The sequence below is a fragment of the Lycium ferocissimum genome, chromosome 2 (assembly GCF_029784015.1).
Source record: "Lycium ferocissimum isolate CSIRO_LF1 chromosome 2, AGI_CSIRO_Lferr_CH_V1, whole genome shotgun sequence".
In the NCBI taxonomy this organism is placed as follows: Eukaryota; Viridiplantae; Streptophyta; class Magnoliopsida; order Solanales; family Solanaceae; genus Lycium; species Lycium ferocissimum.
Window position 1 is genome coordinate 56,481,998 of NC_081343.1, and position 24,008 is coordinate 56,506,005.

The 24,008-nt window shown below is 34.8% G+C and overlaps 3 protein-coding genes across 4 annotated transcripts; 1 reads left to right on the forward strand and 2 right to left on the reverse strand.

The window, feature by feature from the left end:
• Positions 1-3,508: 3,508 nt before the first annotated feature.
• On the forward strand, positions 3,509-4,858 carry LOC132047778 (protein MOTHER of FT and TFL1-like). Its single transcript, XM_059438773.1, has 4 exons — positions 3,509-3,727; positions 3,941-4,002; positions 4,134-4,174; positions 4,662-4,858. Exons 1-4 carry the CDS (start codon positions 3,509-3,511, stop codon positions 4,856-4,858), a joined length of 519 nt encoding a protein of 172 aa, XP_059294756.1.
• Positions 4,859-5,333: 475 nt separating this feature from the next.
• On the reverse strand, positions 5,334-14,415 carry LOC132046243 (lysine-specific demethylase JMJ28). Of its 2 annotated transcripts, XM_059436818.1 has the most exons (13): positions 13,196-14,311; positions 12,931-13,076; positions 11,467-11,569; positions 11,252-11,384; positions 11,109-11,172; positions 10,284-11,022; positions 8,558-8,887; positions 7,667-8,191; positions 7,506-7,578; positions 7,344-7,429; positions 6,157-6,276; positions 5,676-5,761; positions 5,334-5,595 (listed from the first exon to the last, which is right to left on the reverse strand). In XM_059436818.1, the coding sequence occupies exons 1-12, from the start codon at positions 13,808-13,810 to the stop codon at positions 5,681-5,683; spliced, it is 3,015 nt and encodes a 1,004-aa protein (XP_059292801.1). In that variant the 5' UTR covers positions 13,811-14,311; the 3' UTR covers positions 5,334-5,595; positions 5,676-5,680. The 2 variants fall into 2 exon arrangements, 1 of the variants encoding a protein (XP_059292801.1); XR_009412672.1 differs by lacking the exons at positions 5,334-5,595; positions 5,676-5,761 and adding an exon at positions 6,806-6,918 and having other exon boundaries at positions 6,156-6,276; positions 13,196-14,415.
• Positions 14,416-19,284: 4,869 nt separating this feature from the next.
• Positions 19,285-23,098, reverse strand: LOC132046244 (uncharacterized). Its single transcript, XM_059436820.1, has 2 exons — positions 20,459-23,098; positions 19,285-20,319 (listed from the first exon to the last, which is right to left on the reverse strand). The coding sequence occupies exons 1-2, from the start codon at positions 20,505-20,507 to the stop codon at positions 19,664-19,666; spliced, it is 705 nt and encodes a 234-aa protein (XP_059292803.1). The 5' UTR covers positions 20,508-23,098; the 3' UTR covers positions 19,285-19,663.
• Between the last annotated feature and the right edge of the window lie 910 nt (positions 23,099-24,008).

The following is a 24,008-nucleotide window of genomic DNA, read 5'->3' on the forward strand; positions in this document are numbered from 1 at the left end:
GACGATCAGATTTGTATTTCATATTCTACAAAGGTATGTTTCAAATTTTCAATGATTTGTTTGAGACTGTTTTTTGATTCTATATTCTGTGTTTGAAACGATGAATGGGCATCAACTAAGACATTTGTGTCTACTGTATCTCGACAGACAACAACATCGTGCAATTGGAGACTCTCCAACTCACTGCTAGTGGGGATTGTGTTTGCAAATGTACAACTCTGTGGAAGAAACAAATAAAGATTTAATTAGTTTGTTATAAAACTAGTCACACTTACATTATGAATAATGAAATACAGAGAAATATTATGAAATATACAACACCAGAAAAGTTACATTGTGATAAAGAAAATACAGAGAAATATAATGAAATACAAAAAACCAGAAAAAAAAAACCACCAGAAAGCACAAATATGACAAGTAGATCAATCGAATACAAATAAAATCAGTAAGACATAATTGCAAAATCAATGCTATGAAAAACATAAAAATTAGTTAGAGTGTTCGAATATTACCGACTGTTTGCCATCTCAAAAAATGCCTTCCATCAAAATATTGTATTTTGACTGACTGTCAATGGACCTTCAATTCAACATTCTTGGAATGGAATTTCCGGATTTAACAGCGAGATACGATGGAACTCTTGAACAACACTCATAAATCCAAACTTGCATAGCACGTGGCTTCCCATGAATCCTATAATACTGGCGGAATATTTCTTGCTGATGCTTCTAATCAACTCGTGAAAAGCTTCTTGGCCCCATGGATAATCTACATATCTTCCATCCTCCACCACTTCAAAATGAACCGTTGTTATATTCGTTTTCCTTGGCTCACCACAAAAGATGTATGTATTTATAAAAAACAGAATTGCAATCTTAACAGCGTCCTCATCATTATCTCTCCAATTCTTATTCTTAAAGCAATCAATCAACTCCAATCTTTTTACTTTACTCCTGGTTCGACCAAAATAATCATCCATAATCCTATTCGGTTTTTCCTCATCGTATGTAAATTGACCTTCATCGGCTACACAATTTAGCCCGCTCATAAGGACAAATTCTCTCATGGTAAATCGCAATACGGTACCATTTATATCAATTGTCAAGCAATCAGAAGTGCTTTCCTTGAGCTCTCTTACCATGACGCACCTAAAAATCTGTGCTTGTACCTTCAGGTGCTGCATTCCGAGAAATTTTCCAAATATGGTCTTGAAAAACATTTCTAACTGTGGAACAGTTAGCTTACTCCTGAGATCTTTGAACACCTCGATATTCGTGTACCGTTGCATCTATGGAGCCTCTTCAGGATGACTCTTAACATAGAACTTAGTTTCCTAAAATAAAAAGGCAACACTAAGTTAAGACAGAACCAATTGCATACAACATAGACATTGATACCCCTAACACATATATATACAACAAAAAGATACACACAAAAAATTGCAAAAAACAACTAACACAACTTTTAAAATATATAAATACAATAAAATATACACAATAGTAAACATATGTACTTGTGAAATATAATGAAATACAGTTAACTGCAAAACAACTACCACAGTTATTAAAATATGATATAAATACAGTAGATGCACATATACTTTTTTATTAAATATACAGAAATACACTGAATTGCACACAAAATGTGTTGAAATATAGTGAAATACAAAACAACAAAATCGAAAAAAATCATCAATACCTGTTCATCCTCTTCCAGATCTACATCTCTAACAACCTTTTTAACCTTAACATCGGAAAGAAAGGCTTGGTTACTTTTTCTTCTTTGTTGAGCAACTTTAGAACCTTTTTTGACAGGTACATCATCTTTTGGCTTGCTCAGTTTTGCAACTTCAGTTCGTTGAAGTTGACGCATCCTTGATGGGTCATGAATCTTCTTGCTTCTTCTCTCAGCAGTAGTTTTAGCAGATTCTCCTGCAATTGCAAGTTGTTGTTGTGAAAATCCCAAAGAGAAACTAGGACCCTCACAAACATCGCGACTACCTCGAGCATTCCTGCTTGGAGTATCTCTTTTCGCCATTAAAATGGAGAATTAGATCTTGTTGTAAACACTCTAACAATGGCTGAAAATGGGAAAAAAAAATGAATGAAAAGAAAAAGAGAAGACGATGAAATTTAAGAACAAACATAGAGAAATACAACAAAAAAAATAAATCAAAAACTACTAACAAATTACCAAAATCTAATCAGTTACCTATACTGTGTGGGTAACGATTAAGGAAGATGGAATCGTGCTAATAATGATGATAGATAATGGGCATATAATACGGTTGATATATTGAAGATGGGAGAGAAAGTAATTTGAAAAGAGAAGAGATTGGGAGTTATTGGGATACATGGGTCGTAAATGTAGGGGAAATACAGAGGAGTTGTATACCAGTTACAATTGGTAATTTTGAAAGTAATTTAAGCTACCAAAAATAAATAAAATAAAAGGTAGCTATTATTAATAAATAAATCTTAGAGATAGTTATGGCCAGTAAATTTTCTTCATTTTTTTTGTGTGGATTGCCTTCAAAGGCACTGGTCTTTAATTTTTGTTCCTCAAATTGGTGGTATTTAATTTTTGTCTTTCGCTTAATACCCCGAAGTTTTGGGTTCGAACCCCAGCTCAGTAAAAAAAAGAAGGAATTATCAATATAAATATTCAATATTGAAAAAAAAAAATTCAATTGAAAACAATAAAAAATATAAAAAAAGGACTTGTGTTGGATTGGCACTACAAATCTAATCCAAATAAAATAGATACAAAAAGGTATAGATGGGAGAATAAATAAAGACTAAGAGGAAAACAAAACTATAATTTAATTCAATTTATTTTTTAAGTTTTTAACTGAGTTTGAGTTCGAACCCGAAATCAAGAGATTTTTAGTGAAGGACAAAAATTAAAGACCACTAATTTGAGGACGAAAATTAAAGAAGAGTGCCTTTGAAGGCTGATCATGCAAATGACCCGGTAGGAATTGGCCCCATAACGGTTCCATCCTATTATTTAAGATACATGCTTAACATTTTAAAATTATTTAATTGATGGTCAGAACTCAGTATTGGTAAATTTCAAACAAGTGCGTGTCTGACCTCCTCCGCTGCTTCTTTTTCCCAACGAAAGTACATGTACGACTGATGACATTTCGATAAAATTGAGTACTTCCTCATTACGAAAGAAAAATATTCCAGCAATTTTAGTGCCATAGAACAAAAGTTAAATAAACCTGAAACTAATTCGATCTGTTCTGCCTTAATCTGCTGGATTATTTTTGTTCTATCGCCATTTATATTGTTCGAAATAGTTGTTCACAACATTTCGGCGGGCCTTAGAATAGTCCTTTTATTGTCCCATTCACAGCTTTGTTAATAGTTAACAACAAGGACTTATAATCACAACACGTGTCCCCTCAGCCACATCAGCGTTAACATGACAGGGCTAATTCTATACGTGTCCTTTTTACTAGTTTATATTCCACATCCCCATCTCATCAATTAATTAGAGAATGGCAAGTATGGGAACTCCTCCAAGGTCAGTGGATCCTCTTGTTGTAGGAAAAGTGATCGGAGATGTTATCGACATGTTTGTTCCAGTGGTTGAGTTTACTGTCGAGTATGGTTCAAAACAAATACCAAATGGAGTAGAAATAAAACCGGATGCAGCTGCACAAAAGCCTAGAGTCCATATAAAGGGTTCTCGTGATTCTAATAATCTTTACACCCTTGTAAGTCCCAGACATTAGTTTTTAATGAAGTGAGATAAATTATTCTCTTAAAAATAATTAATTAATCCATACTATTTCAACTGATTGGGTCTATGTTAAGTAAAAAACATTTAAGATAGAAGACATATTTTAGATAAATATGCAATTGAGTGTCTTTTCACGGGCATGGAAGAATCTTATTTATAATTGGGTCCGCTAATGGATATTCTACAGGTAATGGCTGATCCAGATGCTCCTAGTCCCAGTGACCCGACTTTTAGAGAATGGCTCCAGTGGTACTATATTGTACTTTATTTTATCCTTCAACTGCACATGCATATGACCAGTGGCTTTATTTAGTTTCAAGTTTATACTGAAGTACATGAAATACTAATTTTTATATGATGTGGTACTGTTTGCTGTGCAGGATTGTCACAGATATTCCAGAGTGTGGCGATGCCTCTGAAGGTAACATCAATTAAGATGATTAATTACTCCCTCAGTCTTTGTCCACTTTCATCTTTACACGTCTTTTAAGAAATTATAAATAAATATTTAATTTTACAACATTTTCTTATCTATCCAACAATTGTACTCTAATTAATATTAAAAAAATAATTAATGTTAAGGGCAAAATAGGAAAACTTTAAACAATTCTATCTTGATTTGTATATGGTCAAATATTTTGGGACAGATATTCTTAGTAATGTGGATAACTAATATAGTACGGAAGGAGTATTGCTTTTATTATGTGCATCAACTAGAGCCTTGTATTTTATCCAAATGAAACAATTGTATATGTGTGACAAATTTAAGTTATATTCGGATAGTATAAAGGCTGGTTACCTGCCATTTAATTTTACCAAGTTGTCTTAACGTAAAAGCTTTTTACTGTGTCAGTGCATAGAATTTTAAACTCTACACGTTATTTATTCATTTGATGGGGTTGCTGCAGGAAGGGAGGTGCTGGAATATATGGGACCAGCGCCACCAGCAGGGATACATCGATACGTGTTTACTTTGTTTAGGCAGACAGAGGCGGAGCAAGTGCCTCATAAACCACCAGAAGGGCGTTCCAAATTCAAGACTCGCCAGTTTGCAAGTGACAATGGACTTGGTCTTCCTGTGCTGCAAACAAGAAACGTTAGCTAGCTAGCCTACCTACTCGATCATCACTAGCTCTTTACAATAAAGATATAGGTATAGGTGTGTAGATAAAGCACCCTTTATATGTGAATATAATATACCAATGTAATCTCTAGCTTATGCTTGTTAGTTAGTACAGTAAGAACCAAGCATATACCAACCAGTATCTACACTGAGTCATGTATAGATGTGTTTATGTTATATATTTATAAGAACACATACATGTTGCTGGATCATATGACTTCGCGTGACTCATGAACATAATTTTATTTGTGTATTTGGATTCAAGAATACTGATGTGCAGACCTTCACATTGGAGGCAACACAGTGCAGAGGAAATAGAAATAAGTCAAACAATCCGTTTTTTTATTTTGTCTTCTAAAGTTTTCTCTAGGGAAAAAACAAAGTTGGACACAGCGCCTAACGGGAGTTGAGAGAGTTTAGTTGTAGCATTGGAATTATGGACATTGAAAGAAGCATAGAAAGGACTCCCTAACAAAGCATGTACAATGAATATTGAATATATGTTTTCATGACATTTTTATGTGTTAAATCTGCCGCTGGGCAGATCTCTGAATTGAATTTCATCTTCAGATTCTGCTATACACATAAGAAATCGTTGACGAATGACAAGGATCTTAAACATCAGTATCCACTCATCCCTCCTTTGTTTCACCTCTTCTTTGTCGAAAAAATGAACTACAACCTATTCCCTAGCAGTATGTAGCACGAACCTGCAAAGTCTATAAGATTGTACCAATCAGTTTTGACATATATGCATACTCGCTGTCCTATAAAGTTCTTTACCAACTATTAAACTTACTGTTGTCAAGAGGATTGCTTGGTATGTGTGAGGTCGCGAATTTCTGCAATTGCATTTTTGATTCCACAAAGAGCCATTTTCTTCACCTGCCATTCAAATTATAACAGCAACATTAATGAGATCCTCATGGATGCTAAGAAGAGAGCATAACACGAAAATGACTAGGTTTTCAAACATGAGATTTATTTTGGAGTAATAGACACTGGCATAAAAAATAAAAACTAGATGTAGAAGCATTTTTCTCTTGCAAAGCTAGATGCAGGACTAAAAGTACAAACATCTACACACATTTTTCCTTGAATAAAATTGTCAAACAACATGCTTTCCGCTACCAAATATGAAAGCTAACAGAAGTCCAGACAAGCATAACAACGAGTATTAACTTTGTAAATTTGTCAAACAATGCCATGTTCAGATTTCTATATTATAGCAGATTGAACCTAATTGTAGCAACTAAAATGAGGAGTGTTGAAAAACTTGCCTCCAGCACTTTTCCCCTGGCTTTGTGGTGCTCAGGAAGTAGACGAATTTCATCAGTTATGTGGATACATTCAGCAACATTTTCAGGCGAGATGAAGTCCAAAACAATGTTGATGCATGACTGCAGGCAGAGTATTTAAACATCTGTCAGTTATTATGTGCTAAAAGAAACAAAGTCCCCACATAACTGGCAAACATATATGAGACTAGAATCGGTTGAGTTGGTAATATGCACACATGCGATCAATTGTGGCTGGTTTAAGGCTCCTTTTAGGCATAGAAGAGCTAATGATAACTATGGAACAGTGCCCAGCATGTGAAATCAGAACACAAAAGTACCGATAGCAGAACTGAGAAATTGTGATTTAAGTAAAATATATAGTATAAATAATGAACTTCAAGTGAAAAACCATAATTTATGATTCAGATGCAAAGTTGCAAGTTTAAATATTAGATTCAGGTATACTGACTTATTTTCTTATACTGGATGTCTAGTTTCCTATTCCTAATCGCTCTATAAAGAATTTCCTATTCCTAATCATGGCAAATCACTCATAGCGCTTAGAATGTTTAACATATCAATTTGACAACTATATTTATTGTTTAGTGTCGTCCTATTCAAGAAGGAGCTCGTGGGTGAAGAGGCGCACACTGTAGAGCCTTGGTGTCTGCACTGAAGTGCCACCCTAAGCAAGGCGAAGCGCCAGCCGCTTTGCACCTAGTTTCAGGGCATAAGCGTTCCTCATCCGAGCCTTTAACAACACTGCCATCAATAAGTTCCAGTTAATAATACTGCAACTAATGAAACAGAAATCTACTTCCTTTAAAGAAGTTACCGAGCGGAAGATGTCACCTTAAACAAACCAGCATTTGAATATGGTAGGATTGATTCAATTGGTCCCGAGATTATTTGCTAATATAATCATCTTCAAGTCTGACATTTACTATGAATTACCAGAAAAATTCTCAAACAATATTAACATTTTGTCCTTGGTTATTTGGTTCTTTCTGTTTTCAAACTAATTCATGGGGCTTAAAACAAGAATTTGCGTTCTTAATTCTTTTTTCTACAGGTGAAATTGCTTATTCTTTCAAACTCCTTTACTACAAGAACAGGAGAAAGATGGAGATATACAGGTTATCTCACCAAGTTGTTTGAAGTATGAATGACATCATTATAAAGGATACCTTAAGTTGTTTGACTTGATATGGACATCCGGCAGGGATGATAATAGCTTCTCCAAGATGTTGCTCAAAAGTCCAGGGTTGGACATCTAAAAAGTAATAACATTAAGAATTAGTACTAATTTAATCCAAATGATAAACATAAAAAAGACAAAGCAATTATACCAAATTCCTCCTTAAGCTTCAATTTGTGGAATGAATCAAAGAAGAAACTTCGATCAAGAATTGGGTGAACAACCTGCAGCAGACACATGCCAAAAGATCGAGATTAAGTTAATTTCTATTTCTTTAACTTTACATAAAACTCTTGGTCCAAAGAGTTGTACTTGTCTGGAATAACCACGCGTGGAGGTGAACTCGCTAGAATGCCTTTTGAGGTACTCTAGAAGTTTTGGGACGTCTTGTCTGCGGAAAACATCCCATTGAGCACCAGAGGTTTTTGCTTCTTTCTTTGCACCATCAACTTCTTCAAAAAGATAATCACTGTCTGAATCGTCATATCTTTCAACAGACCCAGAGCAGAACAGTGAGACATCAGACTCAAATCCTGAGTCATTTTCATTGTCACTGGAGATATTGCCATCTTGGTCTTCATACCTTTGACCTCTTAGTGAGTCACCAGAGTCAAGAGGTACTTCAGCAATACCATCAGGCAACTGCCCTCCAGTTGCATCCTGCAGACCGGATTCTTCTGTGTCTCCACTATGCAGAGAGGATTTTCCTTTCTGATCACTGGAATAGCTGGTAGATTCCTTGTGATCTTGAGGCTTCTTATTTTTCATTAAACATTTTATTTTTCTTACTTGTTCCTTGGAAGCAGGAACATCAGTAGCACTTGCAAGAATATTAACCTGAGAAAAATCCAAATGATATGAATCAAAATTTCAATCGTCATCTCACATGCTAGATCTATCTACTCCAGACTGTACGAGAAAATCACATTTAGAACCCTATGGATGCCATAAGATATGGATAGTTCCAGTCTACTTAAATTTGGGAAGAGGGGCAGGATGATTGAATCGCTAAATGTTTCTATGAACTTGCCATGTTATATTACCGAATCAGAAAGATTACCAACTTCACAGAAACAGAGATCTGCTTCATCTTCTGAATTAGCAGTCAGAGAGAAGATACAACACAGGATGGTCTCAATGTTCAATTAGTCAAGGTAAGAAAATGAACTGAAAATAGAGATATTAGCAGAAAATTAGGCCTACCACATCATATGATTCACAACCTAGGTTAGTGATAAATTCTGCTTGCAATAGTTCTTCAGGCCCACCATAGGAAATATAGATTGAAGGTCCTAAATCAGCCTCTGGCATTTCTGGTGGCAATTTAGCTGCTAGATTTAGAAGACCAGATTTTGGATTCATATACTCTTGAAGTGGTAAAGCCCGCAAGACCTCAGCATGGTGAGCAGGAAACTGTTCTTTGAATAGATGGGAAGAAAGCCATGCTCTGAATTTTACCATTTCACGCTGCATTGTTGCATGTGTTTGCCATTCAAGGGACCCCATAAATATCTGCTTTCTAGCTATTTCAACCTACAAACTGCAGATAATCAGGCCATGATATTTGTTTTTACATAAATATGTACACTCTCAGAGGCCACTTCATACACAAAAGAAAAACGTAAAAATCAATAAGGAGGATCATCAGTTAAAATGATTTTTTTACAAAGCACTAGTACAACAGAAAACATATCCGATTAAAAAGGTGGTGAAAAGGATGATGTAGCTTCATTGCAACTATATATTTTTTATTTGGTAACTGCATAGCGTGAGAATTAAGTTTAACCTCCGAGAACATTTGGTCGTCCTCTTTAGAATGTTTTATTATTATTAAGTATTAATTTACTCTTCCTTTTCTATTTCTACAGGTGGTGAGAATGAAGGGTGGAAGAAGAATACAATTTAGAGATATAGATGATAGATCCATCATATTACTAATTTACAACCCCCCCCCCCCCCCCAACACACCCCACACAACTACATTTTACATGACACTCTTTCCTTTTTGGTCCATACCAAAAAGGTTGACACCTTTTATCTTTGGAAATCTTTAATCTTGACACACCCGTTTTGCCTTCAATGATCCGCTCTTAGAGGAATTGGCACGGCATGCTGAAAACTATTATTAGATTCTTAGGGTACTTTTGTATGTCATATATATTTAGCTAATGTGTCAGAGCCTTTCTTGCTTTCTTTCTCAAAATTCATGTAGACTACCATATAAAATGAAACATAGTGTAGTTCTTACTGACCTAATCCAAAGAGAGAAGTCCATAGACAGATAAGTTCTTCACAGCATCTACTTTTATTCATATCAACCAAGAAAAAACATACTAAGATATAAGAATATCTTGGAGATAAGATAATTATTTACAGGAAAAGTGCAGTTCTCCTATACATGAATTTAGTCCATCCATCCTTCTGATTTTTGTAACTAAGATGTCAAACGACTATAGCACCCAAGAATTGACCTAGCAATCAATGAAGCGGGTGAAAATTAATGGGGTTTGAAATCCCAATAGTTGATTTCTTCCCATCTGCCTAAGCCTCAGAGGGCAGAGTTACCCGGTACCTGTGCTTGTACGAGGTATCAGGCTGTCGGTGGGATAGTAGAGGTGCACGCAAGCTATCCCGGACATATCCCTTATTTTTTTTTCTAATAAAAAAAGGTAAGATGACATTAGCCTATCCCAACAGTTCTTCCCATTGCCGAGAGCGCAAAATTTTGTTATTATCATAGAGATTGCCTTTTTACCTGACTGATTTCAAGTTTCAACCATATAAACATAAATTTTCAATCACATCCTAAAATTTTGTAATTAGAGGTTAAATTCTTGTCAAGGGTGATGATACAAGAAACTTCTTGTCAAGGGCCCAGAGGACTTAGAGTATTTTATCAGATCTAAAGAAGAGAGCAGGAAATACCTACCTCACACCAGTCCGAGTGATTTTGTGCCTTAGCTTCTTCTTTATCCCGGGAACATTTTGACCTTTTCTCAAGGTAAGTGCAGAACATAACAACAGGATCCCAAGCCAAATCAGAAGAAATCCGAAGCACATTTCGTACTATAATAGGATGACCTTCACCCCAGTGTTTCTGAAAGTGTTCAAGGTTTTCCTCACGGAGATTCTTTATAGATGGACAATAGAGAAACTTGTCCCTCGAATCTTGTCTCTTATCCACTTCGATGAATGAATTAACAACAGAATCTTTATGATCACTTCCCCTGCATAGTGAGCAAGATGAAAAATCATGTTCCGTGTCCTGACTGTTGTAGCTGCATAATACTGCTTCAGCACTGATTTCCAGCTCCTTGATCCAAGTGTAGGGAAATACACATCTTAAATCCAGGAAGCTATCACTACAACCACCATATTCTGCAGGGGGGCAAGATATACTGCCATCAGCACAAGCTTGACAGTTGGAGAATGACTTGGAAGATGGGTAATGTATCCCTGAGAAACTTTGCCTTGAGGTGCTAGTATGATTCATCCTTGATTGTCTATCAAAATTAGAAGAACAAGCTTGTTCTTCATTGGAACCTTCAAACTTACAATCTTCAGTTAAGCTTCCATGACGGGACTCCCGACAGCAATATAAGCAAAGGCTATACGAACACTTAGAGCAGATTCTGTGGTAATCCAGAATGGAGGTGTTGCAGTTACTACTGCTCAGAATTAAAATAGCATGGATAAGACAGGCAGCAGGTCTAACATCCGTAAAATTTTCAGGACTCAGGATCAGTCAACTTACCAGTGATATAATTTTCCGTCTCCTGCTGAAGCCTGCTGAACCTGAATGTCAGATTCCCCCTTTCCTATAAGATGTAAAATGTGAGTAGATGCTCAAACTCGTAAAAATGAACAAAGGCCAGGGTATCCAGTCAATAACAGTACCTAATATCTTTGCTTCCATTTCTACTTCAATTCTCTGCTCTTCGTTGATTTTTTCCAGTATCGGATGAAGAAGGTGGACCAGATAATAAAGTAGCTGGACTTTTTGAACCTCCCTTTTATGCCTATAGAATTCCTGGTACAATTTTTTTCATGAACAAACGAATCAGAATTGGATAAGTACACATGATGGCTCAAATCCAATTATATTGTCATACCTTATGACTGCTGGGTTTCAATTCATTCCTTTTGCAGATCCTACAGCTACAGGCTCTACGGCAAACAGGACATTCCCCCCTAATTTCTTGCTGTTCCAAATACCTAAAACAGATCAAACATCAGAACTTTCACTAAACAAGTCATTCCAGTTTCCCAAGAAGCAACTCCACCACAAAGAAAACTTTATTTGTTTGATCATATTTAGACTAGTCAACAAAAGTTTATTGCAAAATCAAGATGATGACAGTAAGGGGTAAATGCGAAAGGCATCCAAGTGGGCTACCCAAGCATCTTTCTACACATAAAGATTGTATTTGTATTTGACATATAAATGAGAGGATGTCTTCTGTACGGCCTAGCTGCCTGCCGTGCATACTATTGAATTAGGGGGATTTCATTATTTCCTCATATTAATCAAATGGATTCCATTTTGCCAACTCACGGTGAGAAGTCGCTTGGGGAATACACCTCAGCCCCTTTCCTTCAACACCAATAATCTAGTAATTTTATGTGTCTTCTTGAGCGAGTCAAGTACTTCACGGATGTGGAACACTAACACATAAGACTTTTTGCTTATTAAAAATGCCTGACATGTTACACTGTATTCCACACGTAATTGTCCTGCCGTGATCTACTTTCATAAAGATATGTTATGCTAGGATTGATTAGACTAATGACATCCGAGGATTCCCTTTATATCCATAGACTTCATGTAACATTAGATCATACTCTATTTTCCCTCTGCAAAAGCACATCGTCATGAAACCACAACACTCGTGACTCAACTATCCAAACCTTGAAAAACAAAAAACAAAAAAGGTGACTGTTAACTTATTCTTACATTTCCACCCTTACCCCCAGTCAATTACTATCTTTTACCAGCTTCCAATTGGTTATAACGAGAGAATCATCAGCAAAAGTTACATCCCACAACTTCCCCCCCCCCCCCCTCCCTTCTTTTTATTCACCTTTTCCGACGCTTTTTCTTCTCTAACAGAAAAGATCTTCCATTCAATCAACTGAAGTTGTAGTACCACAGCACCATAGCGGAAGCAATAAGAAAAATACAGCTTACTGTCTAGTCAAATGTCAAGGACATCCTAAATAATCCACTGCATTTCTTGACCAACTCGGAGTTCTAAGATCCATGCCAACAGGTTAAAGTCATTAACATCCTAACAGAATGTCGTCCTAATTTGAAAGTACCCAAAATCAGAGGCAGACAAGTGCAATTATATTACCTACTTAAAGTTAGTTATAAGCTCCTCGACAAAAGGTTAAAGTCACCAAACAATCTAGGTGAAGATCGTTTAACTTTTACGTTAACTTGCCCAGAATGTATTTAACATTCAAGAATGGTTTCATAAATACTTTTGCATGCAGGAGAGTTGTGAGAAAACAGATAAACATAACTAAAATAAAAGTACATTTGTTAAAAAACTAAAGAAAGCAAAAGATCAAACCTTTCTTTAATACAATCAAGACAGAAGTACTGTTTTTTACAACTCGAACACTTGATCAGAACCCGGTAGGTACTTTTCCTACACCAGTGACACAACCTTCTCTTTACTTTACGTAAATTCTTTCCATTCCTAGCAAATGGCACAGCCTAATCACCAAAAAGGCATCGACAATCACTACAACAGTTATCATGTAAATACAACAATAACAAATTGAAAGACATCAATTTTGAACTAAAACAAAAGCTCACAGGAAAAAGAAAATAACCTGCATTGTACTAAGTGGAAGGGGTTCAATATTTTTTGATCGGTAACGCCTTAACGAAAAGGGGCTAGAGCTAGAATCCAATCCTAATTTTATATCTAAAACAGAACCTGCATTGTTAAAATTCTCTGCAGGTATAGAAGGAATAGCCATTACAGCATTAGGGAATTCCCTCATCAATTCAGCACTATAATTCTTCAATTCCTTCTCATTTTTCTTCTCTACTTGTCGTTTCAAGAAAACCCGAATTAATTCTAACGGCAAATCACCTCTTTTCAGCTCCATTCTCCTCAAAGCTTCATCTAATGCCTCAGAAACACAAGGTTTACGCTTAAGGGGTTTCGTTTTCTTGAATTTTCTCAACACCCTTTCACTCTTTGAAAACCCAATTTCTAGACACCCTTTTGAATTCTGAATCTTGGGTTTCTTTTTGTTTTTCGTATTTCTAACGATTTTCAGCGATTCAGGTACTTTCTGTTTTAACGACCTGTGACGACCTTGCACATAGTGAATTTCACAGAGTTTTTTACCTTCAACTACACGCCGTTTACACCGCCATTGACGGCCGTCAGTTCTGTTACACCGTTGATCGTCCGGTATAACATCGTTTTCTTCCATTGGGTGTGTTTATTTTTCTCAGAAAAATTGAATCTTGGAAGTACTCAAAGTAAAGAAAGTGATGTGGGTGTTGAGGGAGTTAGGGTTTAGTACGTGACTTTTTTGTTTTTCTGTGTGTGTTTAATGAGGGATTGATGGACAGATAAGTGTATGTGGAGTGATGAAAAGAAATATGGGGAGTCCTATATCGTCTTGGATGTTTCAATTGAATTACAAGTGGAATGTATGACCCCTCAGTTTTGTAGTTTTATAGTACTGTATAGATGTGTGCATCTGATCAGTCCCACACAATCAGGAACTCCCCCAAATTCAGATTGTGTAGTTTAGTATTGGATGAATCAGAAAGAAAAAAAAAAAATTGAATTGCATTTTGATGACAGATGGAAAATTCAGAATACTCTGTTTGTCTGTGAAGGATTTTTTTTTTTTTTTGGTCAATGAGATAATGTGTTTGATTGCATTTTCTTGGTGCATTTACGTTTTCTGTTGTTTGGGATTGAGACATAGTTGTTATTGGGAAAAGAAAAAATGATTTTTTGTTTGAATATGGTGCTGAAGATTGTTCTCAAAATGACTTTTTCTCTTTTTCACTTTTGGTAGAGAATATATTAATAGGGTTGGTTGGGAATTTGGAATTCTTGGGGAAGTTTCTAATAAACAGATAAATACATGATGAGGTAATTTGGATATCAGATAGCAGTTGGTGTGTTCAAGGAATGAATCAAATAATGGCAATGCATAATATTTGATCATGGGTTGGATTTTTTTGGTATGACCACCCTGATGAGGCAATAGTACTAAAATTCAAGATTTTGAGTTATGTTAGTAGTGATAGACCAGTGAACGATAAATTTGGAGGTGATTTTGTGCATTTTCAGTACATTTATACTAATTGGGCAGTGTCTCATATATCCGAAAAAAAGGGTTGGCATCTTGTGAGTTTTGTTATGGATTCTTTTGTATTCTTTACTTTTTTTCAATTCATCTTGACATTTATTGACCCCCTAAAGTTTCTGAATCTGTTATTCAACTCTGTAGTTAAGGCTGCAGCTGTAACTATTTAAATTGTTTGTAGAATTTACCAACATTTAACAGAATTTAAATCAATTTATTAAAAAGATATGGTCCTGAAAAAATACTCAGTCATATTCTTGATGCATGAGTTTTTCTGTTGTTCAATTCAGGAATATCAGAAGATAGCTAATTTTGTTAAGTGTTGGTACCCTGAGCGTTTCGAGTAAAATATTATGACAGAAACATCAACAAACCAACCAGTGCTAGTTGTATACAGTACTATATTTGTCAAATGAATATGGATTGTCCTTCAGAAAAAACTCTAGTTTGTCCTTCCAAAATTGAAATGTTTCATGGAAGTTGAGATGATGAATGGAATTACATATTCAAAATTGGTCGCATTTGCTTCGATGGACCCTTTTTTTAATGGTTAATGTTGGTAAGCTTTCCAAGCAAACATTAGACACAGTCGCACAGACATCAATAACCAGCGCTAGTTATATACTTGGATCTTTGTCAAGAGTTAAAAATGAAATCTCTTTAAGAAAAAATAATGACTGTATATTCTGAGTTGATTGCACTATTGTAAAGATAGTAGTATATATTATGAAATTTCACGGAAACATAGCTGCTTTCTATAGTTGATTTAGACGAAAAACAAATAAATGATTGTACTTTTATTAATTTGTACCCTCCCCATACATTCAACAGTCACTAGCCTGACAACCAAACAGCAAGATTGACTCAAATAGTAGTATCATTTTTATTATAATCATGATGTCTGGATTAGTTTACGCACCTCTTGATTAATTTTACTGGATACTTGTCAGCTTCCATCAACAACAAATACCAAATAACTCTATCTATCGAGAGTAGGATAGATGAGAAGAAATCACATGTTGTCTTTTTTTGTCTCTGTTGAAATTTAAACCTAAGACTTCATGATTTACAATCAATCCACTTCCACCACTAGACTTCACGTTTGGCTGCCAAATAGAAGCATATAGCTCCTGGTTGCTTGAGTTCAAGGGTGAAGCTCAGCAAATAGGTCTAATTGCTAAATAGTTGTGCATCCGGAAGGTAGGTGGATCAAGATCTTAACTTCATGGATTTTGACTTCTAAGATAGTGACCTTCGGTGCTAGTAATTGAGTTCTGTATTTGATTTCTGTACTTATTTAGTGGATTTTTCTGCACATATAGAGAGTTTGGGTCAAAGCTACTAAATTCTATGGAACTTATATTTTAAAGCTTACACCCGCTCTTGTTTGCGACTGGTAGCTACCTCAGAATTTGTTTTCACATGAGTGATATATTTTTATACTGATCGAATATATAAAGTAGGTATTTTAATACTAGACTAGAAGTATTCCAGAAGTGTTGTGAAACCTTTCACAAGTTCAAAAACTGAAAATCAACCTTGTGAGATTCAACAACTTGCACTCGAGTTTATACCAAAGGTGGACTAATGATTTAAATTTAATATATTCCAGCTTCAAAATTATTAATATTGAATTCATTGTACTTTGGAACTTATAAGTTCGGATTTAATATTTGTTAAAGCTTTTGTTTTCACATATAGATTTTGATTCTGCGTCGAAATTACTCGATTAGATTGAACCCGCAGTAGAAAGTCAAAATCTGCTACTGGTTTATACTACGTCCCAATTTTGTTTTCCACGTAGGAGAATATTAAGCCCTTCCTTTTTCAATTTTTCGCTAATGGCTGATCCGTTACGTAATATCAGAAGCGATAGTAAAGATTGAGCTGTTATTTATTTCCTTTTTCATTCTTTTCCTATGGTTATCATCTAGCTCCTGTTGAAGAAATGGTCTTTCTAAGGCCATTTCAATTTGAATAAAACAAAATAATTTTTTCATATCTATTTTGATGAAAATCTCTGGTTAAAAAAAAAAAAAAAAAAAAAAAAACATAAAACTAAAATATTTGGACTACAAAACTATTTAACCCCGTCTTCTGAACTTATTCATCGTATAAATAATGTATTCTTCAAGACCTCTTCCCTGGTCAAATACTTTCAGACCACGAAAACAAAAATAAGAAAGACAGACTAAATTAAATGAAAGAAAATGACTCCAATTTCATGTGGATCTCATGATTACTACAACAGCTAGCTCGGCCTAAAACAATACAAAATTAGATAAATTATTGAAGGAGATTTCCCTTCTTGTACATAAATTCTTGCTTGGACCTTACTGGTTTTTGAACAATATATACAATATCTGGCAGTCATTATTCAGCGGCAAAACAAAAGAAACTAACTATGAAAATTGACATGATATGGTTCCTGAAAAAGTAAAGTATATATGACAAGTCCTTCTTGATCCCCACCCACCTTCTGTAAAGGCAGGACCATATCAATATCCACACAGACACTGCTTTCACCTTTCCCTTCCCTAAGAATATGTGTCACCATGCAACTCTTAAGTTCGAATAAGCATACTATTTGACAAAGATGTGCCTGTGTTTCACGTCTTAAAAGGTCTTTTTGCGAGATAATGTAACTAACAGATTTAGATATTTTGATGAAATTAAGTTTATATTTTACGTTCAAATTATTGTTATTATTATTGATTGATTGATGAAACTCAATATAATTTATATATGTTAAATAAAGAAAGGAAAAAATTCTTTCATTTCAGTTATTTTTTGAGAAGTCACTATTGTCGCGAGCAAAAATATTAATGATGAAGAGTTTTTTGTTGGTATGCTATCAGTACTTGATCTTCCGTTCTTCCCTTTACTGTTAATTAAAAACAACAAAGTTAAACTATTTTCCAGCACTAAGTAGAGAATACCAATTAATCAGCACTACCCTATTGTTTGCAGTTGCTAATTTATAATCTGGCATATATAAAATGAAAATATTCTGCGAAATTTTTTATGAATGCCTTTCATTAACGATAGATTCAGCAAGCAAAGATTAGGAGATTTGGCCTCATAGTTGCTGAAAATCCCTTCAGCAATACTAGCTCTTCCTATCTTGCATTTGCATTATATATCCATCAAATAGAAGTTTTGACTTACTCCACCCTATTCTTGGTTATTCCCTACGGGAATGATTACCTTCGTTTTGCCAATTCAACATTTATACAACATACATATATATATATATATATACACACACACACACGTAATAGTACACTTCTTTCTAGTAATCTAATTAATACTACTAGTATTGTCTATTACTCCTATGATTGGTACTGTTATTGTTACTAGGGCAAAGGTGCAAATGCCTCAACTTTACGATTTCGAGCAGATATACCCTCATTTAAAAAGTGGCGCATATATATCTCTACTATTACACAATAACATAAATGGTAAATATACCCCTGCTGTTACACAAATGGTGCAAATATACCTTTTTCCCTGCTAAACTTAAAAAAAAAAAAAAATCATTTAGCTTATCTTTTAATTAAGAAAATGTCACGTGGCTTTAAAAAATGAGCCTACCCATTTTTTTTTTAGTATACTTATATTTTAAAGCCACAAGACAATTTTTTTTTCCAAGTGGTTTGCCTCATTCGTTTAAAAAAAAAAAAAAATTCCTTGGCTTTAAAAAATAAGCATACCCATTTTTTAAAAAATAGATAGATTTGTTTTTTTAAAGTCACGTGACATATTTTTAATTAAAAACAAGTTAAATGCTATCATTTTAAATTCTATCACCGAAAAGGATATATATGCACCATTTTTTAACGAGGGATTTATCTGCTCTAAATATATTTGCACCTTTTCCCTTAAAAAAATGTGTAATTACTTGGGTGGCAAGTTGAACCCATCTTTTTTCCTTTAAATAAGCCCAATTTTGGCCCGAAATATGACAACGCTTTCAAGAATTTACAACAAAAGCCCAATCAGTCTTATAGCACAAAATGGGCTGAAAGTGGTTATACCCTTACATTTTTTTTGTGCGGATTGTCCTTCAAAGAACTGGTCTTTAATTTTTGTCCCCTCAAATTGATGGTCTTTAATTTTTATTCTTCGCCTAATACCCCAAGGTTCTAGTTTCGAACCCCAGCTCAGTAGAGTTTGAAACTCTGCCTGAGGTAGAGTTATGCATTCAAAACTCTGCTTGAGGCCTAACGTTGGCTCAATAGGCCTAACTTTGCAACGAAACTCTACCTTACGATTTTTTCTTTTGACTGAGCCAGGATTCGAATCTCAAACCTCGCCAGTATTAGACGAAGGGAAAAATTTAAAGACCACCAATTTGAAGGGCAAAATTAAAGACCAATGCCTTTGAAGGTTAATTGTGCAAATGACCCGAACATGGAGAATTATTAGTGTACTACCTTTAGCTTTGACTTCAAAAGTCTTGGTTCGCTGCTCAATGTGTTGCAAATATGTGATATGTGAGGTCAACTAGGTGCGGAGCAGGATTATTTGACTGAGAAAAAACTTATCTAACACCTAATACTTACATCAAATCATGTTAGTTCACCATAGTTAAGTGGTAATTGAGGTGAAGATTAATCAATCATGACTAGTAATGAAGGTGCAGCTAAAAAATACGTGTCCAATGTTTATTGACTTAGCGTAAATATCGGGTGTGCTCAAAAGTGAGTTTGACCACACTGAGAACTCATTTTAAATACCAAGTATTTTTCTCTATTGTTCTCAAGGAACATTGCTGTGACCACGCGAACATAATCCGAAGTATTATCCGTAAAGAATAAAAAAAATCTACACTTACAAGATTACTGGGGGAGAAGAAATTACACAAATCAACTCCATTACTTCGAAATTTGAACGGCTCTCAACCAAAACAGGCTCCAAATTCATTTTTTTAACTCAAGAAATAGACTTCAAATTCATTTAGTAAGAGCTTGAAACTTCTTTCTGTACATTATGTGAAAAAAAAAAATCATAGAAAAGAAAATACTCACCGTAGTAATAGTTGAAATATGACATGACCAGCACCAAAGGAATGTAGATACCTCCAATCCCCCAAGACATATAGATTATCTTATGGTAAACTTTCTCAAAGTCAGAAGAATCTGTAGCATCACAAATAGTTTTAGTTCTGGCAATAAAAAAATCCATGTCCACAATAGGATCTTCACTGTTATCCACAACATTTGCTGCTAGCCTTCTTTTCCTGCTTTCTTCCAATTCCATTAGAATTCTTGCATCTACTCTCACCTCTTTATATCTTTCTGTCAAAATCTTGATGATCACATTCATACTTGTAATCCTAGATTTTGCCATGCTGATGTGCATGAATGATACAACCACAAATAAACACATCAACAGAACAGAGATGGCAAAGGCAGTAGCAGACGGTATTTTGGTGGTTAGGTACATGCTCATTCCTCCTATGAACAACATAAGAAAGAGGATATTCTTGTCTAGTTCAGATATGACCTTGCCGGCTTGTAGTTCCAAGTCAAATTTCTGCTTGTTTATTGCATCGCTTCTCTGTTCCACCTCTAACAACTTCATGACATTTGAACGCAATGCGCGTAAAGGGGCTACCAAATTTAAAAAAGAGGAGGAGAAAAAACAAAAAAAGAAGAAGCAGACAACTTGAGAGAATTAAATTTCAGTATATCATAGACGAGAACTGTAATATTTATCATATGGACATGTCTAAGCCAATTGGTCCAATACCTTGCCGACCTTCAATAGCATCAATAGTTATATAGTCTGCGCCAGCCATGAGAAAGCCAATACCTTGAAGACTTCCAATATCATCAAATTATCTATCTCCTATTCCAGTCAGAAACACAATATGCAAATTTGTAGTCAACCTAGTCAAACACTAAAATCAACTTCCCAAACCCGAGTAGCAACCCAAAGACAAACTATGACAAACCAAAAAGAGAAAGTTTCACCATAAGGAAAGAAACGTATGTTTCTATAACTTTTCCAGCTTTACAAATGAATGACAATATAATTCTTTTTCATGTATAACGAAAACAAAATGATGTTCATACTCTTACTGAATTAAACATAAAAGTGCATAAAGTTTAAGCAGTGGAAGTAGGGAATTCATTCCAGAAGATAAATAAATAAGGTTGTCTACAAAGTCTATTATGCACCCATGAACTAAGTGCTACGAAAGTCACAATAAAGACAGCTCTCTAGAACATCTGACAAAGTACATTTTCCCTACCAGCTGTAATATCTCCATCTTTCTTAACTATCGCTAGAAAGACATTTGGACTAAATTAAAGCGAAAAAAGTCTACAGAAGAATCTTGAATCTTACTCACTCACATCAATAGTCGCTTTAAAATATAATTTAACCTTAAGAGTCAATAATGTTAGCTAACAAATACATGTAAATTTGTAACAGATAATAGCAGCAATGCTTTGGGTGAACTGGTAGTATGAGCAACATCTGTTGAACTATCAAGCAGACACCCTCATTGACTTATTGAGCTTAATGTACTGTTGTCTTGTGTCTATAACCTGGTGACTAAGTTTCCAGAGGATGGACAGATACCACATATCACTTCCCCATGCCTGTCTTGGTCAATAAACATTAAGGTTGCCATGAAAAACTTGTGTAGGAATAGTAGGAAACAGAACACAAGGAAAGCATGACGAACTTGACACGTGAAATGCAAAGAAAATATATATATTTTTAGGTGTTCTCATAAGACTAATACGACATAGTTAATAGAAATACTAGATTCAAACACATAAAATGTGTCAAACACAAATAAAAGAACCCGGATAAAAGCAGTGTTGTAAAAGACTCGCTAGAGAGACGCTTAAGCCCTCAAGTTAGGTGCCAAATACGCTTAGCACTTCATCTTGCTTAAGCAACACTTCAGTTCAGGACTTCAGGCACTAAGACATTTAAAGGTGTGTGTCTCATTACCCATGAGCTTTGTCTTGACAAGGGCAACACTAAATATAACTCTTTCACTTAATTATTCTCTAGTACTTTGTCCATATACTTTATATCTACAGTTATTATTCTTAAATCAGACACACATTCTTTAAATTTTTTGCTTCAATTGTGTCTTTCTTCATTAATACTTGCACTGCATTTGTAATTTTCACTTAAGACTCCAATGGTCCTCAGCACTTGTTATCATTTTTAGTGACTTTTGATCAAATTGGTACTTTTCACAAATTCCTGAGCAATCGAAAGATATAGTCAAGCAGCTAAAAAACTCTAAATTAATTAACACGGTCAAAAGGGAACTCAAGGTTGGTAGCCAATGGGTGCATATCCACTAAAAGTTAACATTGACAACTTTCTAAAAGAACAAACAACAAACTTATTCTATTGCAGGGCCTGAAATGTGTTATCTACTTAATTTTAGTGTTGTTGGGGGATTTAAAGGCAAGACTTAAGAGCAATAAAGGACAGTGCAATGGAGTATTCGGATCCAATGAAATAGTGGTGTGAAACAGTAAAATCACGTAAGCAAAACGACAGGTGAGAAATCTTTGAATTTCAACCATTTGATTCCAAACGGAGCTAATATCGATAGACAATAACTAGAGAGCATACACAAGTAGAACCATTACAGTGTCCAGCCAAAATGGAAAGACAAATAAGGAGTTCTTCTACAAAATGCAAATGTCATCTGTAAGAAAATCTCCTAATTTTTGCTTACAGCTTTACCCATTTTTTACCTTATACATTTTCCTCATAAAAGATGTCTGAAAACCAGCTTACCTCCAATTTTTCTTTCTTTATATATAAAATTGGGTAATTTTCCCATGAGGTCCTTCCATCAGTTGCACCTAATGCCTTATACGTTTACAACAACAACAACAACAACATACCCAGTGTAATCCCACAAGTGGGGTCTGAGGAGGGTAGGGTGTATGCAGACCTTACCTCTATCTTTATGGGGTAGAGAGGCTGTTTCCGATAGACGTTCGGCTCAAAAGAAACGTAGTCAATGCAGGATTGCAAGAGAAATAAGACAGTAAAATATCAAGATACCAAACAAATAGGCAACACATAGTAATACACACATAAGAATATACTCCCTCCGTCCCATAATAAGTGTCACCTTAGCCAAAAACACACATATTAAGAAATCAATAATGTAATATAAAATTTATCAAATTACCCCTATATAATAAATATAAATTACTTTTACCTTTTGATTAGAGCATGCACAAGAAGTAAATCTTTTGACGTTGGAAATCCAACAATACAATCCAACACTACCAAGTTACTATGTGACTTTTTCAATCATCATTTAGATGTTACTTTATTGTCTAAGGGTAAATTTGAAAAAAAACTAGTCAATTTATGTCTTGATTTCCTAAGGTGACACTTATTATGGAACAAAAAAATTTTAGCTAAGGTGACACTTATTATCTGACGGAGGAACGGAGGAAGTAATATATAAGGGCTCTCAAAAAAAATACTACTAAAAGAAAATGCCTTATAGGTTTATAAGGTGACACTTACAGATGGTTTACTCTCAGGTGGAGAACTTAAAAAGACATGTATATATATCAACAGAGTGACTGGTAAGATGCAACATTATGCTTAGACATATTGAAAGAGCTATTAATGTTCTGGTTGAGCGTGATTACGTGCAAGTCTGCAAAAACTCAAGCACAGATATCTTAGGGAGAGACTGGATTAAGACTAGGGTTCGCATTTCGCCCGCCAAGGTTTTTTTTTGTTACTCAATGACAAAAATGGTCTTTATGTTTTTGGAGTATATTTAACACTCCCAAATCCCAATACTTTTCGTCATATATTTAACATAATCGGATTATTTAATTTAACGTGAGTTTTCAAACTTCAAAAGTTTTGGTTCGTTGAAACTAATAGGTATTATTTTTGCAAATATACGATACTCTCTCTATTCCAATTTATATGAAATACTTTTTTTTTCAGTCAATTCTAAAAAAAATCGACACATTTTCTTATTTGATAATAATTTAACTTTAAACTTTACGTTTACACTTAATGAGATGATCTATAACCTAGGGGTGGGTGTTCGATTTTTTGGTTCGATTTTATCAAACTTCGATTTGGCTATTTCGGGTTCGGTTTTTTGAAGGTGGACACCAAACGCCGAACCAAACTAGTTCGGTTCGGTTCTTTCGGTTTCGATTTTTTAAAGTTCAGTTTCGATTTTTTTAATATAATATTAGAAGCGATTTCATTGACACTAATTCATATTCTCAAATGCAATAAAACATAAAACTGATAAATTGAAATCAAAATC

Coding starts and splice junctions, on each gene's coding strand:
- LOC132047778 (XM_059438773.1), top strand. CDS start 3,509: ATGGCAAGTATGGGAACTCCTCCAAGGTCAGTGGATCCTCTTGTTGTA. Junction 4,003..4,133: donor TTTAGAGAATGGCTCCAGTG/GTACTATATTGT, acceptor TTTGCTGTGCAG/GATTGTCACAGATATTCCAG. Junction 4,175..4,661: donor GTGTGGCGATGCCTCTGAAG/GTAACATCAATT, acceptor GGGTTGCTGCAG/GAAGGGAGGTGCTGGAATAT.
- LOC132046243 (XM_059436818.1), bottom strand. CDS start 13,810: ATGGAAGAAAACGATGTTATACCGGACGATCAACGGTGTAACAGAACT. Junction 8,888..10,283: donor ATCACTCGGACTGGTGTGAG/GTAGGTATTTCC, acceptor TGCAGTTTGTAG/GTTGAAATAGCTAGAAAGCA. Junction 7,579..7,666: donor CGCGTGGTTATTCCAGACAA/GTACAACTCTTT, acceptor TGTCTGCTGCAG/GTTGTTCACCCAATTCTTGA.
- LOC132046244 (XM_059436820.1), bottom strand. CDS start 20,507: ATGGCTGGCGCAGACTATATAACTATTGATGCTATTGAAGGTCGGCAA. Junction 20,320..20,458: donor TGCTATTGAAGGTCGGCAAG/GTATTGGACCAA, acceptor TAAATTTGGTAG/CCCCTTTACGCGCATTGCGT.